Source organism: Clavelina lepadiformis, chromosome 8 (genome assembly GCF_947623445.1).
Source record: "Clavelina lepadiformis chromosome 8, kaClaLepa1.1, whole genome shotgun sequence".
Lineage (NCBI taxonomy): Eukaryota > Metazoa > Chordata > Ascidiacea > Aplousobranchia > Clavelinidae > Clavelina > Clavelina lepadiformis.
This window is the reverse complement of record NC_135247.1, coordinates 14,867,394-14,886,861: the sequence shown is the minus strand read 5'-3', so window position 1 is coordinate 14,886,861 and position 19,468 is coordinate 14,867,394. Positions and strand designations below refer to the sequence as shown.

Genomic DNA, 19,468 nt, shown 5'->3' with positions numbered 1-19,468 from the left:
AATGTGTCCAAGTTCATATTTTTTTTCAGAAAAGTGTTATTTTATAGAAAAAAAATGATTTTGATACCTTACGCTTCTTTTGTTGCCACCACTACTGTCATAATGCGACTCGAGTCAAGTCAAATTATTCCAGATGTTTGACTCGAATCAGATTTACAATGACTCGAACCTTTACAACACTGGTCAATATCGACATTCTTTCTTCATTAACTGAAAAAAAAAATTTGTCCTAGAGAAGACACAAGGTAGTAAGATTTTTGACCTATTGAACGCCAAAAAATCCAACCAAGTTCCTACTTCAAGTCAAACTCAAACTTTACTTTAGTTTACAATCATATAACACGCCATTTATTGTTTACGCCGAACGTAATACAGTTGCATGGATCAAGTAGCACAGAATATATTCCAAAAAAGTATAGATATCAGTTAGTGCCGCGAGCGGTCCAGCGTACAGATCAAATATTAAAGATTAAAAATTATTCCGGTCACTTCACGGCATTGACTGGTCCGTTTCATATTGATTTCACAAGCAGAAAGTACTTGACACTCACAAGGTGCGATACGTTGACACAACAAGACGAAATATAAACGCCACTGATATGCAGGACACGATATGAGGGCCCTTAAGAATCAACACATTTAGTTGGCGAGTAAGTGCTATAGGCAAATTATTTAAATCTGCGGGATGAAGGTGTGAAAGGACGAATACGTTCGATATACAAAGCAAATTGTAATATGTATAAATTGAGAATTAGATATTGTACATACGTTTTGCTGGTGTGCTTATTAAGCTTTTTACCAACTGTATCCTACAAGTGCGAAAATAAATCATGACCAGTGTGAGAATACTGGGCAAAATATGGGCCAATACTGTTTGGTTTCAATTTAGGCACAAACTCAATAGTTTTAGCACTGAGAACAAAAATCAACTGAATGCAGTTATCCAACGACAGTACGCCAAGACTCTATACAAAAAAGGATAGTTATGTACCGATGTTGCATGATTAACAGCAGCAGCAGAAAGCTAGTTCCAATCAAGTTTATGAATCCACATGACAATGTTTATTTTAGTTGCACCTGTGAGGCCAACATGCCACAAGAAAAACATGACCTTTCCTGATGAAAATTTTTCACTATTTTACTGTCACAGCAACACATACTACTATCGTGTATTTATTGATATTTACATGATTCTAACTGTTAAGATTTTTAACTTGTTACATATTATAACATACGCGAAATTAAAGAATGGATAACTGCTGCAACAAATTGCTTCATGTTTTAAAGCATTTCATGGCTATCAGCATCACAGCAGCAGTAAACCTGTGAAATTGGTGAGCGTAAAATTACAACAACATTAACCATACTATCTAAACTGGTTGATTACTAAAATAATTGGCAAAGCAAAAGCTTTGGCCTGATGCCATCTGGATTTCATAACAGTGGAACTTTAAGACAAGCAATTGCACTTCATAATCTGACCGTGTTAAAACTGTCTATAATTAGCTTTATTGGTTGGTAAGAATTGACCAAAATTTAGAGGATTCATTAATAAAATTATTCTTTATCATAAATTGATGAATAGCGAATACCCAGTCTAGCCACAATATCTGGCAGAAAAATTAAAATTTGAACAATGACGACAAAATAGATACACTACGGAGATAAATTTGGTTTAAAACAAGAATCAAATTCCTCTACAGAATAGAAGAGAGAACACAGAGAATATTAAATATATATATGTAACGTTTAACAACGTTGCCTAACTATGCCTGACACACAGGCAAATAACATTGCGCTTTTAGGATCCATTCGGGCCCTGTACGCATAGTCTTTGGACTTGCAAAACCAAAAAGCACCAAGCGGTCAGCAACTACAGTTATTGTCTTTAGGAGGTTGATCATTGGAGATAGTTTGTCCTGGCTTAGCGGATGGTTTATGCTGGACACCTGATTCTGCAGCATTCAAGTCCAAGCTGTAAACAAAATTATATCATCATTATCAGTTTTAAATCTTTTTTTTTTGTGCTAATTAAGCAAAGTAAAGTTTTGATATATTGTTGAAATTGCACATTAAATCTAAACAGCAGAATGAATGTACAATACCTTCCGTCTTGAATATTCTGATATATTTTCTTTGCCGTTTCCAAAAACACATCTTCAACATTATCACCACTAAAATACACAAGTAATATATTAGGTGCTTCCCCAAAAAATAACAATAATTTATAAAAATCATTAAAGTGTGGATTTAATTAAAGTATTCCTGATAAAACTTCTATGCACTTAAGTTCACTTTAAACGAAGCTCCGTTATTACAGATTGACAGTACATTACCAGTAACCTGGTAACGGTGTGTACACAAAATCACCAGATTACTTAAAGACAAACAACAATCTAGGAAAAAGATGGACGAGGAGGTGTGTACACAATTGCTTTATTTCCAATATAATTATTGAGGCTAGCTACATAACCATAAGACTGACTGTTCAGAAGTAAGTGTAAGGAAACACAACGTTTAATGATAAAACTTTAATAATTTGGTGATTCAGGGAGGCTATGTTATATAATATTCCAAAGATAATATTTATAGGTATATATCAGTGGTCGGCAAACTTTTATTATGATGGCCCAAATTTTCACTTTATTAGTAAATGAAGGCCCAGCATTACATGAGAAATATACTTAATGCAGTAAATATTACTAGCTTACTAATAATTTTAATGTGCTTTTCTCTTTTTCGCAGTAGACAAAATTTTTAAGCTATTACTATTAGGATAAGTTCAGTTAAATTTTAATCTAGTTATGTGTTTTCCACAGGTTTTAGTAACATACGGTAACCTGCAATTAACAGACAGTTAGCAAATGAAAATACACTCGCATCACTAATGTTTAGTTGTATTGTGGCCTAAAAACTAAACTGTGCATTGGTTTGTGCGAGCGTAGGTTGAAGTTCCGCTAGCTGAATGTAGCAGTCAGTTCTCACTACCCTAAATTTAACAGTTTAATTATGAAATATGAAATTTAGATTCAGCTTTTACATTTTGTTGGAGATTATCTGGCTGATAGAAAAAAGCTCTGAAACTATCACTGAGCCCACATTTACTTGGTTACAGGGTACGTTTACTTGGTTACTTGGTATGCGGCCCATTATATTTTGCTTGAAGGCCCACAGTTTGCCGACCACTGGTATATGTAATTAAATGCTATATGTCACTGCATGATCTATAATGACTTCACAAAGTATATGAAATAACTATAATTATTGCTATGGTTGTCTGAAACCATTTAAATCAAGTAATACAGCCACACATGGTTGTAAGAAAAAAAATATACCAAATATTTCACAGCTTTTCTACAATACCAGTAATTTGCTTAAATTACAAAAAATCAACAAATTAATACAACAAAACCCCAATTAATTTCATTTTAACATTTTACTGACGTTTTAGCACTTGCTTCAAGAAATAACAACCCATTTTCATCGGCAAATTGCTTTGCTTCTTCATATGTGACATCACGTTGTGCATCCAGATCACCTTTGTTGCCAATTAAGAAAATAACCTGGAGAGTAAGCAAGATTAAATTTCACCTAATTTACGTCACATAGACATAGGTTGATAAAAAGCATATTAGTACATTATTAAAACAACACCTATGTTTTTTACACCAATAATATACTGGGAAAATGTATATACTAATATTAAAAGCCCAGAAACTTAGCAAAGAGACTCAGCAAATTGTACAACTCAACAGGAAGTTACCTGATTACTTTAATAATTAATTACATTCCATCTACCAGTTTGCATGAATTACTTTCAGGACCAACTTACCAAATTATACCAGTACTACTGGCACTTAATGCAAAGTTAGTATTTGTTGTTAGCTTTATTTAAATAACTCAATGTGACTGACTGTTGAAACAGTCACATAGTTAACAAGAAACACGATTCGCAAAGTTTTAAGTAAATAAATAGGCAGTAAAGGAAAGTTAAAATACAATTCCCACAATATTTGTAGTTTCAAAGTACCTGAGCACCTTCATGTGAACAAAACATTACATTTTCTACTTTTCAAATCATACATTTACGAAAAACAGCTTAATTACAACTTAGCATGCAACTTGAATCAAAAAGATAGTTGTGACAAAAAAATTATAGTAAAATTTGCACTCACAGTATTAGGATTTGTTAAGTTCCTTGCATCTGTAAGCCAGCTGCTTAAGTGATTATAAGTGCTACGTCTTGTGATGTCATAAACCATTAAGGCTCCTGCTGCCCCTCTGTAGTAACTTCGAGTCACAGCTCTAGGCATGAAAAAGTATCATGAATCTTGATCATACATAAACTTTTCATTTCCTATCTAAACTAGCTTAGACCGTACAAAAAAACACATCAAACCTGAAACGTTCTTGTCCAGCAGTATCCCATATCTGCAGTTTTATCTTTTGACCGGACACCTCGATAATTCGGGTCCCGAATTCCACACCAATAGTGTGAGGACAATCGGCCATGACTGCGATACAATTTTATTTCAATTCATCTTTGCTAAATGTATACATAGGGGGAAATGATAACACATGATGCCTGGTGGGTAGGATCACAACACAAAAACATCTAATCTAAAGATATAGGATTTCAACAATTTCGCAATGAAATATTAACAATTCTTACACTTTTTCTCGGTAAACTGATGCAAAAGACATGACTTTCCAACACCCATGTCACCTAAAGAAAAAATATATATTTTAATATATATATATATATATATATATATACACATTATAACTTAAACACAGTGCCCATCATATGAATATATGTCATTAAAAAAGGATTAATTGGTCACAGAAGAAAATTTAAACAATAGCATCAGTCTACTAAAATAAAACATGCCACAATTGGAAACATAATGGTGATTTAATAACTTAACATCACACGTCACAACTTTTGATACTTAAGTAATTAGCTAGTCTATGATTCATACCACCATGAGTACACAGCTATCACTTGCAGTACTATTACTAAACATAGGATAAGATACACACAGTTGGTGAACACTTGCCAGGTACTACATATGTATTACAATCTGCACTTACCAATAATGATATACTTGAAAATGTAGGAGTAGTTGTATGGACCAGCTGCCATTATCCCTGTACAGCAAAGTATTTTAACAGATAAACAAACTAGGAACTACAGTTTATACACCAAAACATTATTCAGGAAATTATGTCTTTGAATGACCCAATAACAGCAACATTACAGATTTTGACAAAATAGAAATGGTGGCATGCTAGTAGTTCTCTCTATATATCAATTAAGTGAAATCAAGTTTGCATTAAAATCAGTTTTAATAAAGCTGATGCCTGTTATTTGGCAATGTTTTAAAAATCTGAATAAAGCATCTTGCCAAACTTACCTTCTTTGATGTTTCTAATCAAAAAATAGATGTACTTTGTATTGATTTCAAAATGAAAGATTGGAAACGCCAAGCACTAACTGCACCTTACACATTAAACATCAAATAATACCTGGAGTAATAGCAAAACATGGAATTCTTTAATGAGCTCAAGTTTTTCCAACAAAATGCTCTAAACAGAACTATTGACTAAGGTAGCAAAAATTCAAGTTATGCATCAAGGGACAATTTACAAACCAGAGAATGGCCGGGAAAACAAGTAGTGACCAAGTAAAATGTCTAACAATGCAAAACTAGGCAGTGAGTAGAAAATGAATGTAGTAGGTCGAAGTGTAGAATAGGCTATGTTTGTTATTAAGGGTATAACAACGCAGGAAATGTACAAAGCACAAATTATCATTTATACCATTACCTATGGATAAAAACAGGCTTAAGTTTAAACAAAGCACTTCAAAAAATGTTTAGACCTAATTACAGAAAGCATAAACTTGTACTGTTGAATCCCATAACCTCAGTTTTCACAGCACAACTAAGGATGCAAGTGACCTAAGTATTTTTATTGTGGATATAAGCACACTACACACACAACACATTAATATGCACAGGCCTATACAAACTTGAGTACTAATTATTTCTGTGAAAGTTGAACATTACAGAAACGTACTTTTTGGGTTACTATACAATAATGTATATATACACTATATATATATATATACAGTCGAATCCGCTTAATTCAGACACCGGATAACCCGGACAACCGCTTTATTCGGCCAAAATGCTCGGGAACGGAACAAAAGTAAAAATTGAACGTAAAAAACTCCCGTTAATTCGGACAATTCTCCGCTTAATTCGGACACAGGTTCGCAATTCCATCGTTAGGTTATTAGTTATTACACAATAAACAGTACTTCCTTCGTTTTAACACAAGATGCAATTGCATTATGAGTGATTATGGTGAAACAATGACGATTGATGCGGTAACAATCGACAATGAACTCATATAAGGCCATGCCAGCTTCATAGTCGCTTTTACTTCGGTACAATTGCGTCCATCTTGTAGAACAGAATGGTACAGAAAAGTTTAGCAGAGAAAGTGAAATTGCTCACTAAAGTAAACAAAGACGTTTTATGCGATTAATGCCAATTACTGCAGTATAGCGCAGCTGCAATTCATTTATTACGCAACAGTACAGTATTTTAAATGCGTTTTCTGCCTTTATGCATGACCATGAAACGAACAATTGATTTTCCGCTTAATTCGGCCAAAAGTGAGCGGAACCAAAGTGTCCGAATTAAGCGGAGTCGACTGTACATGTAGCGCAGTTCATTATTTTACACTCTCAAGATGTAATATTGTTCCCAACTCAGACAATTTATATGTTGCTTTTTTCGCATTGCACTGATAAAAGCAGGGTGAAGTGACAAAACAATGCTTTCAATTTCATAAATATACATTGTGGTGCACAATGGGGTTAATGTTACATCAGCGAAAATCCTGAACAGCTAGGCTAAACAAAAACACTATCTATAGTGTATGCGAAGCAGATTAAAAGTTTAAATTATAATCACGAAGGAAAATTTTTGGGTGCCACAATCGACAAATTATTTTCCTCGTAGTCAGCAAAATTGGTGACGAGCTAGACGGAGACAACTTAGTGCCTTGGCCAACTTGATGAAATAGAAAACCTTACAATCACAGCTGGGATGAAGCATTATTTGGCGACTTAAGCGAGTTTTGCTGTACAACAGATAGCCTAAAATTGTGGTGAGTAGGCCGGTACGACTTTTTCCATCTTTTTGTTTAGTTTAGTTATGAACTAGAGCGGTATGGCTGAAACAACCTATTGTGAGTTTATTGTACAATGCTAATATTTTTATAACACCTACATTTAAGTTTTCAAAGAGTGTACAGTTTGCAAAACCACCAATGCTAAAAAGTTTAAAGTTAGTTGTATGCGAGCTCCACTTTTCAACCATGACAGAGGAGAGGACCCCAACTCGCGACCTTGCCACAGGCCACAGGTGACTTGTGAGACAAATTTGTTAGGGGCAAACTGTGACATTGAGCTCATAGGCGCCTACTTCTGAAAATATCTGGAGGAGCAAAGCATTAATAATATCAAGTTAGTGACTAGTTTTAAAGTAAATTCTTTATGAGTGAATTTTAAGAATTGAAAGACTGTCAGTTTGCAAACCATAACTTATCATAACAAGCTGATTTATGGTTGACATAAACTGTCTTCATTTAGTCATATAAGCCAAGAATATGCTTGCATTGTTCAGCTTATGTCTCAAACGATTATGACGTCATATCAGGCATTGTTCGTTCCCTTCTGCTTTCCTAAAACAGTAGTTTTGAAATTGTTATTAAACGTCTGGTTTGTTGCACTTAGTTACATCCTTGACATTTTTAAAACGTCAAGATCACATTTATATGTATATCTTAACCTCCAGCATTCATTTGTAAATTAATACTCCAAGCAAAATCAAAAATGCTACTATGTATATCATATGGAACTATCGGGCTATATAACATTAAACAAGGGTAAAATGAAACATGCTTCATTAAAAACATTTTTTTTCTGGTAAAGGTCTAATGATTGCCATAAAAAAACACAATTTATTGGATTTGATGGCCACCTTGGGTCTGGTTGCCTTCCTAACCTTCCTTCGTTATAGCACAACTGTATATAGTTAACCACTCACATTTTCAGCTTTTTCCCATTTGTTGATTGTCTGTGAGCATATTGTCTGTTATGTTTTGCTAGAACAAGGTTAACACCAATCTATCCACTCTCCACAATCAATGGCGAAAAATTAAAATAAATTATGTAATATGGAAATTCAATATTGAGTAATTACTTGGGTAAGAGTAATTATTTAGTAATTACCAAAGCAGCTTTGCTAATAAACAACAATGATACTACAATATTGTCATAAAACAATGCCTGAGGTTAAATGGAAAAAAAATGTAATTACTTATGGCAGCGTGATACAACTATAGGCCATTTGTATGTACAACTGTGAGCCATTCTGCTTTGCTCGCGAGCGTTTGTATCATTCAAAGAAAAACTTGAATATAGCCAGCAAAGTTTGTAATAATGAGGACAGTGTAACTGTTACCTGATTTTGAGTTGCTGCTTAAGCATATAGATAGGCATAACATAACAGCAACACATAGATAAAACAGAAAATTGGCACCGGCAATCAATCAACTGCAATCTCAGATAGGGGTATTGTTTCTTCTCATTTGAAAAAATGTAGAAGTGCATTAAAAATAATTATGTATTCACGATGAACCGTTTATTCTTTTAGTTTAGCAAAACGTTTGCAAGTGTTTATCAAACCCACAGTTTTCAAAATATGTATTCTAACTTCCGTCATTCTTTTTTTGTGGTGGCTGGATTAATTACCGTTTTATTTAAAATAATTTAAATAGAGAGATCCCTCTTCTCCTGCTAAAAAAACGGACATGTCATTCTAGCCTACTGGTGTGCGATACTGTTTCGGTTGAAAAATCTTTGGTGTGCTCTTGCCACACGGTGCAGTCTGGCCGAGCTGGCATGGACCTAAATATATACAACTAAAGATTAAACAGCTATCATAGCTATGAAGCTATGATTATATCATTTTTTGATGCTATTGCTATTTATTTGACAAATTACGACTTAGGCTATGTCGAGTCAAATGTACCAAAACTGTATTTAAATATTGTGTTGGATGTGCAGCGAGCAAGCAGCTACCCCAAAATTTGACTAGCAAACTACTACTACAAAAATTATGGTACTGTGTAAGCCTAAGATGGTTTCAAATGTTTCAGTGCTGTAAGATTAGCCTATAGGTGAAATTCTATGTGTGTTTATGGAATTGTGGAAAGCCTACTGATTTAAGTCCAGTAATTCTTTATAGAAAAAGGCTGGGTTGTGAGCATCTAAACTGAAAATGAGTTGACTGTTAAGTCACATTAAAAAAGGTTGAAACCTCGGGTCTACTATACAAGTGCACAACCAGATGATGTTATAATTTGAGCAGCTGGGGTCTAGTGTGCAAAGGCATTCTGTGGTGGTTCACTTGTATACTAGACCAAAAACTCCTGCTGTAAGTCCTTACAGTCTTATAGTGTTATATGCACTTTGAGAGCCAACGTACAGTTTATCCTATCATAAGTAAAAAAAAGGAATTGAGACTTCAAAGACATTTCAACATGTGTCATTGCCTGTACGAATTCTCGTCGAAAACTGACCTATGATGTATGGTTGGGCAAGCCTACTTTCCACTTTGCCAGTTGCATAGTCAGGGGAGTAATTGTGAAACTAATTGACGTCGGCCCATACTGTAGAGAATGGCAGTTTTTACTGAGATCTCGGGGGGTCTAGAAACAAATTCAAGTGTGCAAGAAAGCAGCAGGTGTGCACTGTGACTCGTGGTCCAAGGCTGTCCAGCGTTTGTGGTAAGTAGGCCTAAGGTACGGCCTTTTTACAATAGAAAACGGAGAATAAAATTAGTGTTTCCTATTTTTAGTAAGATCGCTTTTGTCCTAATACCGGTACCATACCATAATCTTTATTCTTAGAGTGAGGAAAGTTTTTGCACAACTTAAACAATTTAGCGGCTCGGTAGCCGAGTGATGGCCTCACAATGAATGCGACTTAAGTTCCGAGTTCGATACCCAGTGGCGACATACCGTCGTAAAACCCTTGGCCAAAGCATTTACCACACTTGCTCCTGTTCAGTGGACATGGTGGACAGTTTTAAATTCGGGCAGTACTATAAAAAAAATCAAGAAACCAAAATAAGAAATGTGGCAATCGGATCTTACAAAGACTAGCTTGGATCCAGAGCTTGAGCGATGAGGATTCAACGCCAAGTTTAAGTCGTTCAAAGATTCCCCGTGTCTAGAACACAACAGGAGCAATTGCACAACCTTATGTCGTCACTATTTGAGTAGCTTGGGTTTAGCATACAAAGGCATCCTGTGGTTGTGCACTTGCATACTAGACCCGATTTTCTTCAGTCCGAAGAAAAACATTACATGTATCATACTGTGATAATATTGTGATAATAACCAAAGTTAATATACAGATTATGTAGGATTTACAATTCTAATACTAATATGTTGTTTTAGCAAAGAGTAACACGAGACACAATCATTTCCTGTACTATTGTTGTGACGTAATATTTGTACCTTTCTCGCATGCGTTCAGTTTGTCGAAAATAAGTTTGTTAGCGTATAGCAGTACGAGTTAACAAGTCTGGGAATAATCAGCAATCAGCAATTTAATGCAGTTGTATATAGTTAAGCCAAAATGCTATTACATTGACTGTTGAATGAAGTGCTGTTGATGTGCCAATGTTCTGTCAATTTGTAATCGTATAACGAAGAAACAATATAACCAGTTTATACAATCAACAAATTTGTGCAAACTACTGAACAGTACAACTTAAGATAAGCTCAGTGTTAAGTCAGACAACTTTGCTTGTCGTCTTCACAAGACAATCAGCTTTTAGCTGAACAATCGAGTCTAGGATTGATTAAGCAAACAACGACCTTGAGGCTCATTATATCGAAGACAATAAACATTCAGACAATCAAAGATTGTATTGGAGTGACTGGTACAGTCAAGTTCAACAACAATAACCAATCATTTCATTACAATACCATCATCATACCAAACCAAATGATGATTCCTCATCGATCGAGCTCCGGACTCGCTTTGCAATTAGCCGAATGGATCTGGCAGTACCTATAGTAACTATAAAAGACGTTACTGTTTTCCGCTTCATTCAAATCGTCGAGGCTAGTATAAGCTTGATTTCTTGTGGTCAAAGACTCTGCATTTGGTTAAGCTCCACCACCCACAAACCTTTGGTAAGATTTCGATGAGCAAATTTATTAATCTCAAAGCAGAATATTGTCACGTGATAAAGCTAAATTTCAGTGGTCATTACGGAGCTGAAGTCGAAAATATGGGTGCTCCGCCACTCCGGCTGGAGTTTGCATGTTTTACCAGAGCCGGAGTTGAAAATATGGATGTGGGCATTAAGTAATTGGTAGAGAGGTTGGTAGAAACTAGTTTGCAGGTGCAAAAAAATTATAAATGACTATTATTTCATAGTAAAATAATGTTTTAAGCTGGTAAACGCTACAGATGAACGTCTAGTTTGGAAGTTCAAGTAAAAGTTGGATAAGAAGCTATCATAATTTTTCGGAGTAAAATTAGGAAGCGGAGTTAAGTTAATTGAATCTGGAGTTGAAGCAGGAGTCGGAGCAGGAGCAGGAGTCGGAGATCACCTCCAAATTCTGTAAGATGAGTCTTTTCAAGTTATCAGATAATGGAAAAATTAATGAGATACAATGACAATCGGATTGAATTTCTCACAAACGAACGAAAACGTTTGATGTTAAGCCTTTATATATAATTGATAAAACGTTTTTCGAAGTCAATATTTCTTTGAAAGATTTGTCTGTGTGTGATGGGATGGTCGGTTTGGAGAAATGAGACAATGGGCGGTAAGGAAAATGACAGTAGCCTACTTGAAAATAACGGCAATCAGTGTTTCAACATACTGTATATGTAAATAAAAACATCAACTTTTGTTCAGACTTGTGGAAAGTTTCTCTATTTCATGGTGGTGTAACTTCTGTAAATACTAACATGAAGGAAATTCAGAGGAGCAATAAAAGCTATTGCTTATAAAGTTATGCAGGCAAATATGGTAATTAACGGTTTTGCCTGACTCAGATGAGTCCAACTATAGGCCTATACTTAATGATTATTTCCTTTATATTGAAGATCAAAACTGCTTGTGGTAAAACAAAAAAAATCATCAAACTGAATGTATATCAACAAGCCCGCATTCTCACGTTGACACCTGACGGTTACATATGGTGGTTACACTATCATTGTTAGTCATCCCTCATCAGGCATATTCTTTCTATTATTAGCGTAGGTGGGCAGTAACGCGGTACTTTTTTCATTAACGATACCGGTACCGTCGGTACTTTTAAAGAAAAGTACCAAACCTCTGTACCGAATTACTTTTTTCAAGAAATTTCAGTCGGTCCCGGTACTTGGTACTTTTCACGTGATAATTTCAAACTTTTAACAAGTATGTTTTCAAAAATACATATTAATTAATCCTTAATACTAATTTTAGCAACTGCTGATCTTTTTTTAATCTAAAATTGTCAAGTAAAATTGCAAGCGATTAACGTCACATATGTTTTGACCTGGAGTAACAGTTACCTGGGGCATAATAGCGGCAAAAATTGCATTTGCCGCAAAATTTTTTACACAAAAAGTACCGGTAGGCTACTGAGTACCAACAAAGTACCGAACTACTTTTTGAAAATAGTACCGAATACCGGAACCGTCTGTACACTTTCAAAGTACCGATTGCCCACCTCCGATTATTAGGTTACGGTATTACATTCCGTTGGTTTGTTATTCTTATTTCAACAATGAACACTATCCAATATTGCAATGGATTACTTCTAATTAACGATTTCTCAAACACAGGCTTATGCAGAAAATATTGATTCTCGATATTTCATCGGATTAAGTGTAAAAAAAACATAGTGCCTTTAAGGTGGAGTGTTACGTTAAACATCTTGTTAAAAAACCTATTTACATTTCCAAGGTTTTAAAAAGTTTTGGAAATGGCTATATAAGTAATGCCCATCCGTCTACTTTAAAATCTTGCCTTCATCTTAAAATCATAACCAATAAAAAGAGCATAATCGCGATAAGTTTTTTTAAGTAACTTACTCAATCCACGAGTTTGCGTAGTAAAGAAATTGCCGTAAGTTTCCCTAGGCATCAAATTAGTGAACACAATAATAATAAAAAATACCTTCTCGGTAGAAATAAGTTAGAAGGATATCCTTGCTCATTAAGAAAGAATCTATTGACAACAACTAAACACATTGCTAACCGTGGTACACTTCGGCTAAAGATATTTATTTTCAGTAAAGCAATTTCGTGCAAGGTCGCTACTTTTCACGCAGTAGGCGGTGACGTAATTAAACTTAAAACTTTATGCAATAGAGTGATGTTAAACATGATACGAATCAAAAAGTAATAATTCTATTGAACAGTGCAGGACGCAACAGGCATATTATCTTTGGCAACCATGCAGTAATCTCTAAGCATGTGCAGTGGTAGGCATATGGTATAAGTATATGGGCAAACAGTGCGTTGACAAAGGAATAGCAATTAAACAGTGACGCAAGCTTGATTTCAACTGTAAACAAACAGAGCAAAATATACAGCTTTAAAGGCCATTGCCGCAAGGAAATTTTTTGGAACTACTCTTTAAATTAATGACAAAAACACGATAATAAATTTTGTATGCATCAGCATCACGAGATGAAGAAACGACCAATTGATTTAAGCGGTTAAGTTTTCCCCTTCCATCACCCAGCGGTAGTTACCACGACGTCTTCGCAACCGCACAATAGCGCTATCTATACTTGAAGCCACTCGTTTATCTCTGATGTCGTCACCCAAACGAAGTCGAGCAAGGTGGAGAAGAGCAACGTTTCGACTAGTTGCTCTAAGTGACTGTGCCAGACCCACGTTTCCCTATAACACACAAAGTGATGCAAAAGAATATTTTCCGGTTAAATATTTATTGCAAATATCCGTGAAAGCGTCTTTAAATAAGACTGACACACCACAGTTTCGAAGTGTAATAGTGTTTTGTTAAAAATGCAATTTTTGTTAAAATGCATTTTCATCATCAACCTAGCACATATAGACCTACGGAATGATCTTTATGGTTATTATTTATGTAATAATGATCACACGTGTACCATGCAGTGTAAGTAGTAAAACAAAGAGACTCACTTCAATAAGATTATGAGCTTCCGGAAGCTGCGTCCCAGGGTGGCGTTGATAGACTTTGACAATTGGCCTGTTCAGTCGCTCCCTAGTGGTCAGATCGTTGTAGGAAACAGGGCCAAGCGTGTAGCCTTGAGCTTTCTCTGTTAGATCATAATGACGTTGTGATCTGTGGATCGCCGCACGATTTTCTCCATGGTTTACTTGCAAGTGTTGCTGCAAGTGCAGAAAAATGATATACAGTCAGTAGAAATACTTCTACTTTACAGTTACAGCTTTGGAGTAGTTATTCACATTTCTAACGTCGTTGAATACATTGAATGTTTTGAATTGTTAACTCTGAAATAACTTTATTGATATAACAATAATTGTTTCTATATATAGGCCTACCGTTAATGTGACGGTCTCCGCTATCTTTTGCGTCATTCCATTGTTAACAGTCATATGGGCCATTTTTTGTTCTGACTGGCATCTAAAGTATTTTCAAAACGGACTAATATTATCACAGCTCCGATCTGTGAAACAACAATTACCTACGTGGATAGTTTGACCTTTGACTCTGCAAACACTCACTTGTCTATACACTCCTTAATTTCACGACGCAAGGACGCTGAACTTTGCCTGGCATCCGAAGCTGATTGGACGGCTTCTGCCGCTTCCGGTGTGTACGGGCCAATAGGATCTGGTTCCGGCGTCTCTGGAGGTTCGTACATTCTATAAAATGAAAACAAAAACTTTTTAAAAAATCTTTCTACCAATTTGCAATACAGAAACACCTATACTCGTGTGTGATTCTAGGGCGTTTGACAACACCGGATTTAAATGTTTTAAAACTATTTAGCAGCTGTATTTCTTTTTTACTAAATGATGACGTTATCAGATGAACGACTATGAATAATTCAAATTTAATTTTATAGGAAAAGCGGTTGTTGGCATTCTTTGTACAGACCACAATAAAAACGTATAAAAGCCATACATTTGCCTTTAGCGTTACTATAGGAAAGGCACTTGGCGCAATTGTCTGCATGAAAGCTTCAGTCGTTTAGACAAGTACACTTAAGTACAGCTGAAAGAGGCGTCTCTTTATTGTAATCAATAGAGGCTTAATCGTTTACGCTGTTGAATCATACAAACGAATATAACGACGTTAAATCATACACAGCAACAGCATTCATTAGCTTCTATGTTTAAAATTTAATTTAAATTTATGAATATGAGCATTACCCTGTAGAATTCCTTCCATTAGCGCTTGGTGGTCTGGGAACAGACTGGCGTCCGGATGAAGGTCGCGCTGAGGACATAGCGTGGGTGACAAGATCTAAGACTCGGTTTCTTTCCTGCAAGTTTTCCGAAAGTCTTTTCCTGGCATTGGCCAAGACCTACAAAAATACAAAATTACAATAGTCAATGTTTGACAAAATGATAATCGTTTTGACATACTTGTGAGTTGACACCTAATTAACAACATAAAACAGCAAAATACTTTTCCCGTTTAAAGTCAACTACGAGTATTAAAACTGAATAAGCTTAAAGTTTTTCTAAATTCCAATAAAACTCATACTTGAAGTTGTTTTTGCGTGGCTCGAAGTTCGCCTTCCAAAGTTCGTTTTATTCTAAGTAAACTAAGTTTTTCCGTATTGAGTAAATTGTCTGCTCCATCGGCTACCTGTTAATCAGAAGGCACAATTACAAACATTACGCGGTCACTTGTAAAGAGCGTGGCATTAAAATAATATTTTCATCCAGCATGCACAAAATAGTGGTTACTTACAAAAAAATGTAAGGTAAAGGAATAATATTTGATTTGTTTTTTTCATAAATTATGTCTTTTAATAAAAAAAAAGTTTCTTTCAACAGCGCTTCGTCAAAAGTTATGTTGAATCTTGTACCAGTCTGACGATTACATCTGACATAAAAGAAAAGTACATGTTTGTAGCACGAAACAATGTCATCCTTTAAACTCTGTTTTATGTATATTCTCGTAATCTATCTTCTACTTTGTATCATTGAGAAGTTTTATAATGTTATTCCAAAGCAACCATGGGTGATCGGTCGTGTTACTCGATTAAAAGATTAAACCAAAGCAATGTCCTTTGATTTTGTGACCTCAAAATAATTTCACCGCGCCAGTAAACAATAAAGTGTGCCATCAGAGTCGGATAATTTAGCGTAAGGAAATATAGGTAACAATGCCATTTAAAACTATACAGGTAATTTGAGCATGAAATACAGTTTGCTAAAGAGGATACACAAAAGGCAAATTTTAAGTATAGAGACTAAGTAAAGAAAGCAATAGATTACGAAGCTACATTCAGATAAAATGGTATAAAATCTTGATCGAGGTAAAGAATGTATGAAACGACGTCCTTATTGGCGCATGAAGAATACTTACGGTATAATTACAAAATAAAATCACATTGAGACAAAAACGTTCAAATAAACTGCAAATTTTTATGTAAACTTAAAACGTTTTCGAACTTTTTGCTTATTTCAAGCATAGACATATGACGTGTTCAAACTTGACATGTGGCAATATCCTCAAATACAAAAATTGACATACCTTTTCTCTGGATGGTCTTGATGATCTAATAAACACGCTTTGCTTATTAAGAAGAACGTCTTTTCTGATGTGTTCCAAAGTCTTCTCCAGTGCTTCTTTTCCTCTAATGAGGGATTTTATTTCATCGTTGGTGTCCAGGAGGTTTTCTCGAAGTTTCATTACAACCAGTCGGGTCTGACGCACGTAACTGTGAATTTTTGCATTGCTCTGTTGCGCACAATTATCACGCAAGGTAGGAAGGGGATCTAGTTGTTTTCCAAGATCAGTTCCCTTGTCACTTTTGTGAATGACATTTTGGGAAACTTTGATATTTTTTACTGTAGCGTCTCGCCATGATTCAGGTCCTATTGTTGCCGTGGCAAGGGGGAGAGTGGCCCACGTTCCAGTTGCCATGTATGAGAGTTACTGAAAGTAAGGGTTTGCAAAAAACATGTAAACAAGAAACGATGACGAACTAAAATGTTTGATGCTGGTACGGTACTGACACCGTAGGTTAGGCTAGCTACGGTTAATATGCAAAATTACCGCAGTAAACTTTATAGGATTTCAGTCCATTCAGTGATCTGGTCTATATGGAAACACGTTCAGCATGACAAGTAACTTCCTGCTATGCACCTGTACGATTACCAGTTTAGGCTAGCAAGCACTCACTATACCCTAGGCCTAATTTAAAGGCCAGATCACGGCAGTCAAGGCTTTGTAAACATAAGAACTTATTAAATTAAACTAAGCTACACATAAGCAAACATTCAACAAAGAAAACACCAATAAAATAAAACGTTAAAATGTTGTAGGTTTCTCCAACTTTTGAACAAATAATTTCACCAGTATATTATATATGCTTTCATCAGCTGATGTGAAAGCGTCTGGGGCGGTTGCTAAGAAACGTTCTGAGCGATTCGCTTCAATAACTTTGCGAATTTTATTTGTCATAGACACATGCTATTTTTAAATTTATTAACATTTTTTTCTGCACTGTCAAGGGTCATAACAACTGCATTACAAAAGTTTGTAAAAAAATAATAAACGATTTATTTAAACTGCAAAAAAAGTTTTAAAAGAGCAAACTTCACAAAATAACTTTTCGAGTGTTGCACAGTTTTCCTTGCGAAGAAGAGCGTAACTCAACTTCTAAGCATCCATGCAGCGCAACAGGAATGACTAACAGGATTCAAAAACGGACTCAATTCATTCTAAAAGCCGGAAACACAAACCCGCCAGTAGAATAACCAACAAGTTAAAAAAAAATTTTGCTTTAAAAAATCTCGCAACCCAAAAAAATGGCGTTGATGCCTTGGAAAGGATCTATTTGGCCTACCGCCAAATACCATTTTAACGCTATACATAAAACAAATTCTGCGCCAGTAAACGCGTTAATCTATTCTTCCCAAATACAGTAACATTCGCATTGAGCAAATACCCAAATGAAACTGTAAATGAAAATCTAAACAAACAGATTACTGTACCAAGAATGATCGACAGTTGTGTGGTTACGTCATAACAATATTGTTGTAGCGATACTTCCAGACTTGCGAGAATGAGTTATTAGAGTGTTTTGTTTTATCTCCACGCTATAGCCTAATGCAGCTTTTCCCAAACATTTTGATTATAATTATCGGTACCCTTCAGGCTCAGGCCTTCTCATTTCTTTGGCGAGGAGAAAAACAAAATAGGCTATTTAAATGAGTTGTATTTTTAGCAAACGTATTGCCATACTAAATTTTAATCATTTTTATCCATGCACAAAGGTTCTTAGGCTACAATATTTATTAATAATAGTCAACATCTTCCCTGCATAAGCACAATGGCGTCATATTCATTATTTCACGCAAATAATTTCCACACAAGAGATTTTGCAGAAATAAACGTTGTAATTTCTGTCTTTTATGCTCTTTGCTGTGACAACACACAATAACAATTTAAGCAACTTAATTGGGCCATTTAGTTCAAAGCTGTAAAGTTTATTCAGGTTTAGTAAGGTACTTTTTTTATGCAACAAGATATTTTACCACTGCGCCTTTCGTTTTTTTTTTCACTTCGCCGTTTCGCTTTATCACTGCACAAAACGGTGATCACTGCAATCTAAAATTCGGTATGCGTACTATCGGCCTATACTCAGGGCCGGTTTTTAGCCATTTTCACCAATTTTCTAGAATTAAGCCCCGCACACTCACTCAAGCGTAAAATGAAACGATTCTAACTTGCCCTTTTTATATCAGAGAACTTTATTTGTCATTGCAAATCACATGATAAACGAGTTCTACGGCGTTATCGACTTGTTGCATACGGCGTTTCAAAATTGTATGCCATTAATTAGGAACTTCCTTGCCTGACTTTGGTATGATTTATTACACTAATCCAATTGTTTGAAACGTGGTAAAATAGAGTCAAGACGTGTTACTTAGTTTATTTTGTCACTTTAAGAAAGATTAGATTAAACTTTTTTTTACACAGGCAGCAGTCAGGACGTCATCATCGTGACTTAACAAAGCGAAGTTATTCCACTTTTTTCAGTTATGTAATGACATAAAAAGTGAATACTAGGGCAAATCAACATGCCAAATGCTAACACAGGAAAACATTACTGTATACCGTTGCGTAAATTGCGATTTGACAAAGAAAATAGCCCAGTATTATAAAATTTTCCG

At 35.3% G+C, this 19,468-nt stretch overlaps 2 protein-coding genes across 2 annotated transcripts; both read right to left on the bottom strand.

Annotated features, from left to right (window-relative positions):
* Positions 1–332: 332 nt before the first annotated feature.
* On the bottom strand, positions 333–11,219 carry LOC143468407 (ras-related protein Rab-14). The gene is made up of 8 exons (XM_076965598.1): positions 5,418–11,219; positions 5,095–5,151; positions 4,673–4,726; positions 4,400–4,514; positions 4,176–4,305; positions 3,445–3,563; positions 2,106–2,174; positions 333–1,975 (listed from the first exon to the last, which is right to left on the bottom strand). Exons 2-8 carry the CDS (start codon positions 5,144–5,146, stop codon positions 1,867–1,869), a joined length of 648 nt encoding a protein of 215 aa, XP_076821713.1. The 5' UTR covers positions 5,147–5,151; positions 5,418–11,219; the 3' UTR covers positions 333–1,866.
* Positions 11,220–13,357: 2,138 nt separating this feature from the next.
* On the bottom strand, positions 13,358–17,636 carry LOC143469692 (tektin-like protein 1). Its single transcript, XM_076967476.1, has 8 exons — positions 17,346–17,636; positions 16,821–17,225; positions 15,822–15,926; positions 15,485–15,639; positions 14,834–14,974; positions 14,651–14,732; positions 14,267–14,476; positions 13,358–14,002 (listed from the first exon to the last, which is right to left on the bottom strand). The coding sequence occupies exons 2-8, from the start codon at positions 17,211–17,213 to the stop codon at positions 13,808–13,810; spliced, it is 1,281 nt and encodes a 426-aa protein (XP_076823591.1). The 5' UTR covers positions 17,214–17,225; positions 17,346–17,636; the 3' UTR covers positions 13,358–13,807.
* Positions 17,637–19,468: the final 1,832 nt, after the last annotated feature.

What these genes read in the sequence shown, in the direction of transcription:
- LOC143468407 (XM_076965598.1), bottom strand. Translation starts at nt 5,146, where the DNA reads ATGGCAGCTGGTCCATACAACTACTCCTACATTTTCAAGTATATCATT. An exon ending in TCAGTTTACCGAGAAAAAGT is followed by an intron (nt 4,515 to 4,672) that starts GTAAGAATTGTT and finishes ATTGTATCGCAG; the next exon opens with TCATGGCCGATTGTCCTCAC. An exon ending in ACTTAACAAATCCTAATACT is followed by an intron (nt 3,564 to 4,175) that starts GTGAGTGCAAAT and finishes CTTACTCTCCAG; the next exon opens with GTTATTTTCTTAATTGGCAA.
- LOC143469692 (XM_076967476.1), bottom strand. Translation starts at nt 17,213, where the DNA reads ATGGCAACTGGAACGTGGGCCACTCTCCCCCTTGCCACGGCAACAATA. An exon ending in CAAGACCATCCAGAGAAAAG is followed by an intron (nt 15,927 to 16,820) that starts GTATGTCAATTT and finishes TCTGATTAACAG; the next exon opens with GTAGCCGATGGAGCAGACAA. An exon ending in CGGAGACCGTCACATTAACG is followed by an intron (nt 14,477 to 14,650) that starts GTAGGCCTATAT and finishes CTGCACTTGCAG; the next exon opens with CAACACTTGCAAGTAAACCA.